Source organism: Emiliania huxleyi (genome assembly GCF_000372725.1).
Source record: "Emiliania huxleyi CCMP1516 chromosome Unknown EMIHUscaffold_1282, whole genome shotgun sequence".
NCBI classification, from domain to species: Eukaryota; Haptophyta; order Isochrysidales; family Noelaerhabdaceae; genus Emiliania; species Emiliania huxleyi.
In genome coordinates, this window is record NW_005201306.1 from 7,008 (window position 1) to 11,208 (window position 4,201).

The following is a 4,201-nucleotide window of genomic DNA, read 5'->3' on the forward strand; positions in this document are numbered from 1 at the left end:
CGTACGCCAGCGCGAGGAACGGCACCCTTCTCAGCACCCCTGCCTGCGTCTGTACCCGCCTAGCACCGTGCAGCCTGCACCCCTCTGTGTCCGCCTCCCGCCCCGCCCGTCGGGGGGCGCCGCCGTTCGGACAACATGCGAGACCTCGCCCGCCGCCCTGCCACCGTACGTATTCGCGCAGACCCTCCCCTCCCTCCCCCCACCCCCTACCGCTACCGCCTTGCCCGACCCACACCGCATTGAAAGCCGTCCCTTGGTCGCCCGTTGGGGCTGGCAGCCCCCTCAGCAGAAGGTGTTGCAGCAGAAGGCTTCATACGGCAGCAGTGCGAGGGTGCAGCAGAAGCAGCACGCGAAGGTGCAGCAAAACACAACCATGCACAGCGCGATGCCGAGGAAGAGGTACGTCGCAAAGACGGCCGGCGCTAGCGTCGCCACATACTCCTGGAAGCGCTGCACCTCCGGGTCGCCGCCGCCGCCGCCGCCGCCGGCCATGCTGCCCATCAGGCCGGCGGCCGTCCCGCCCGCGGTGGTCATACCCTCCATGGGGCCCATGCCCGACAGCCCGTCAAAGAGCCGCCGCGCCCGCGAGCCGAAGTACGCGAGCGGGTCCGCGCCTTGTGGCAGTGCCTCGGGCTCGTCGAGCTCGGCGAGGGGGGCGCGATCGGCCACCGGGACCGCGCTGCCCGCCGCGAGGCAGGCGAGGGCGCCCAGCAGGAGGGCGGCGCGCATTTTGAGGCGTCCGGCCTTAGGTCGCCGGCGAAGAGCACCGAGGGGTTTGTGGGTTTGGGGCCCGCCGCATTTGGGTTTCTTTTTTGGATACAGTGGCCAGGGGCGGGGCTTGCATTTTTGCCGTCGCCTGTCGCCGCTACAGCGCAGCACACCTATTCTTCTCAGAGAGAGTTTGAGCAATGGCCCTTCTCTTTTCTCGCGTTTTCCTCCGTTTTCTTTCGCCGTTACAGGTTTCGAAGTAACTTGAAGCCCGAACCGTGTTATTTCCTCGAGCGCCGGATAAGCGATTCACACGAGGGCCGTCACAACCTGTTTCTCGGCTCGCCCTCGCCCGGCCCGGCGCTATGCCGGCGCGTTCGCTAGAGGCTGCTGCCGCAGAGCGGAGGCGCGTGCGTCGCCTCGCTACTCTCGCGGCGAAGCAGCTGCCGCCGCCGAGACGCGACGCGGCGTCTGCCGAGGAGAGAGAGCCAGCGCGGCGGTCGCCGACGCCGCCTTCGAGCTGTGTGCCACTTCTCGGGTGCACGACAGCTCTGCGCGGCAGCAGCATCAGCAGCCGCCGCACCGCCACCCGCCTCGCGCCTGTCGCGGCCGGAAGGGAGCACGCCGTCGCTGCCGTGGTACCGAGGGCCGGAGCCCGACTCTCGTACAGTCGAGCGGCTCCGAGGCGAAGCGCTGACACACACAGGGCATGCCGCGCAAGGAGAGCGCGCCTCGAGGCCGGCAAGTGCGCGTACGTGCCGCGCGGTCTTGGTGGCGCGATTCATGAGGTCGCTCTCGCTGCCGGCCGATGAACCCTCGCCGCCCCCGCACCAGCGACACCGGCCGCGGCTCGCCTCCACGCGCCGGCTCGGAAGAGGGGCTGTCGGCGGCGCAGCAGAGCGGCTCGCCTCGGCGCTCGAGCCGCCGACAGCCCCACTCCTCGACGTGACGGCCGCTCCCGGAGCCAGCCGGTGCGCGCCCGACCCACGTTCCCTCTCGCACCCCTCCGACCCCCCCTGCGCGGCGCACCCGCCCGCTGTGCGCCGGCTCGAGCGCCTATCGCCAAATCGCGACGTTTGAGCGCAGCGCACGCGTCCCACACGTCACGCGCGCGCAGGAGAGCGTGCGGCACAGCAGTAGCGTGTACTCGCCGAGGGCATCGCGCCGAAAACCCCGCGCGTTCCGCCCCAGCAGAGGCTGCAGCCTCTGCACAAGCTACACCACTGTAAGAATGGTGAGTACTTGGGGTTGAGTGGGCTTGCTTGCTCCCTTAGCCGGGAGCAAAAATGCAAGAAAATTTCAGATACCCGGTTTTTGAGATTCGCCTCGCAGATCACCCGGCGTTTTTCAGATCACCCGGCGTCTGCGAGTTTTTGCCTCGCAGATCACCCAACACGGCGAAATGTCGTTTCCAGATTACCCAACACGGCGAAATGTCGTTTCCAGGTTACCCGGGTCACGAAATTTCTTTTTCCAGATCACCCGGTTTTGAGCTTCGCCTCGCAGATCACCCGGCGTTTTCCAGATCACCCGGCGTGAGCGGTTTCAGATCACCCGGTGCTGCAAAATGTCGTTTCCAGATTACCCAACACGGCGAAATGTCGTTTCCAGGTTACCCAACACGGCGAAATGTCGTTTCCAGGTTACACGGAAGATGAAATTTCTTTTTCCAGATCACCCGGTAGTGGGATGCGCCGGGTAATCTGAAACCGTTTGGGATTCACGACTGCGTCATTCAAGCAAACGAGGCCGGGGATTCCGAGTGGGAGCTCTCCTTGAGCACTTGAGCACCGGATAGGGTCGATTCCGCATGGTACGGGACCCCTTAGGACCAAGTGCCGCAGGTGCTCGCTCTCTGGACGAGGTGCACGCTCGCGTCCGGGTAAGCTGAAACGAGAAATTTGCGCGCCCGGGTAATCTCAAAGAGAAAAGTTAGCCGCCGGGTAATCTGGACGTTGGACGAGAAATTTGGCCGACCGGGTAATCTGACATGACAAATTTTAGCGACCGGGTAAGCAGACTGGGTAAACTGGTTTGACGGAAATCGCGCTAAGCAGGAAAATATCGTTCGTCGGGTAATCTGCGAGGCGGCCCAGCCGCTTCCACACCTGCGAGAGAGAGAGATTTTTAGCAGAGGTTACAGGCGGGGTAAGATCCGTTAGCGGGACAATACCAAACAACTCTAACACTCACACGTCATTTGGGGCCTGCCCCTGCAGATCGTAATTTATGAGGACCATTTATGGTGGTTTAAAGTTTCGCAAGGGCGGGGGCCTGTTCCTTTTTACCCATCTCACAGTAGAGAGGTGTCCGTTTTTATTTATTTATTTATTTGGTTTAAAGTTTTTTGGGGGGGGGGGGGGCGGCTTTGGCGTTTGGGCGGTCGAATTCAATTTTGGGGGGTTTACGACGGTTTTTGGGATCCTGCCGACGCGCTACAGCTGCACATAAGATGGACACCTCAACGGGAGGGCACTCGGCAGCAGGCGGGGCCGAATCCTGCAGCCTTAGTCGTGGCCCGATCCGGCGGCATGCCACGGGTAGGCGCGTTGAGGCTTGCCGCCTCCTCTGCGCCAACGCGGCCTGTGCCGCAGCTTGCGTTTGCTGCCAGACAAGAGGAGGAGCAGGGCATTTTGGCGATAGGACCAGGCAATCGTATTCGCCCGGCGGGCGTTACGGATTCGAGCAATACCCAGGTCGAGGTCGATGCGCCTCTCGGTGCAGTGCTGCAGCATCGCACGCTTGTTGCGGGCGATGGAGCATCGACGTTACCCGGAATCCTGGCTGTTCCGGATGCGGGTCCGGCGGCATTTGCGGCGGCGTCTTTGCAGCTGCGAGCGCAGCGCGGTCAGAGACCGTCGGCCGCCGAATGGCGCACAATGCCGCAGCTGCGGCTGGAGTGGTGGCTGTGTCGGTTTTGCCCCTGCAGACTGTAGTTTATGGTGGTTTAGAGTTTGCGGGGGGAGGGACAGATTTGGCTGAGGGAGGGTGTAGAGGATGTAGAGTGTAGAGCGCTGTAGAGCTGTAGAGATGTAGAGCGCTCTGGAGCGCTGTAGAGCTGTAGAGCTCTACATCCGCCGCGGGACGAGGCGGGTGCGTTGTAGAGCGATGTAGAGCGCGATTTTGTTGTAGAGTTTGTTGTAGAGGCTCTACAGCCAAACCGCCGGGAAGGCAGCGATCGCCACCTCGCTGGCCTCTCCGCAAGGCCCCCCGACCGCGTCGAACTCATCGGCGCGGGCTCCCTCGGCTACGGGACCGGCCCCAGCTTCGGCTGAGGGCTAACAAGGTAAAGAACAAGCTGCCGAGCCCAAATCACTGTGAGAGTCGTGATTTCTTGTTGGTCTTCAAAAATCTCTCTCTCAAGCTCTCAACAGAGAGAGACATGCTTTTGTTTTTGCACCTGCGTGAACAGAGTTCGCCACCGAGCTCCGCAAGACCGCGGCCCAGGTTGGTTCACAGCGGAGTCGGCTGCTCTACTGGTCGAGATTTCATG

At 62.7% G+C, this 4,201-nt stretch overlaps 2 protein-coding genes across 2 annotated transcripts; one reads left to right on the forward strand and one right to left on the reverse strand.

The window, feature by feature from the left end:
* EMIHUDRAFT_446990 (hypothetical protein) lies at positions 1–759 on the reverse strand. Its single transcript, XM_005789459.1, has one exon. It carries the CDS (start codon positions 727–729, stop codon positions 283–285), a length of 447 nt encoding a protein of 148 aa, XP_005789516.1. The 5' UTR covers positions 730–759; the 3' UTR covers positions 1–282.
* A 36-nt stretch (positions 760–795) lies between these two features.
* EMIHUDRAFT_373206 (hypothetical protein) lies at positions 796–1,956 on the forward strand. Its single transcript, XM_005789460.1, has 2 exons — positions 796–881; positions 952–1,956. The coding sequence occupies exon 2, from the start codon at positions 1,492–1,494 to the stop codon at positions 1,786–1,788; it is 297 nt and encodes a 98-aa protein (XP_005789517.1). The 5' UTR covers positions 796–881; positions 952–1,491; the 3' UTR covers positions 1,789–1,956.
* Positions 1,957–4,201: the final 2,245 nt, after the last annotated feature.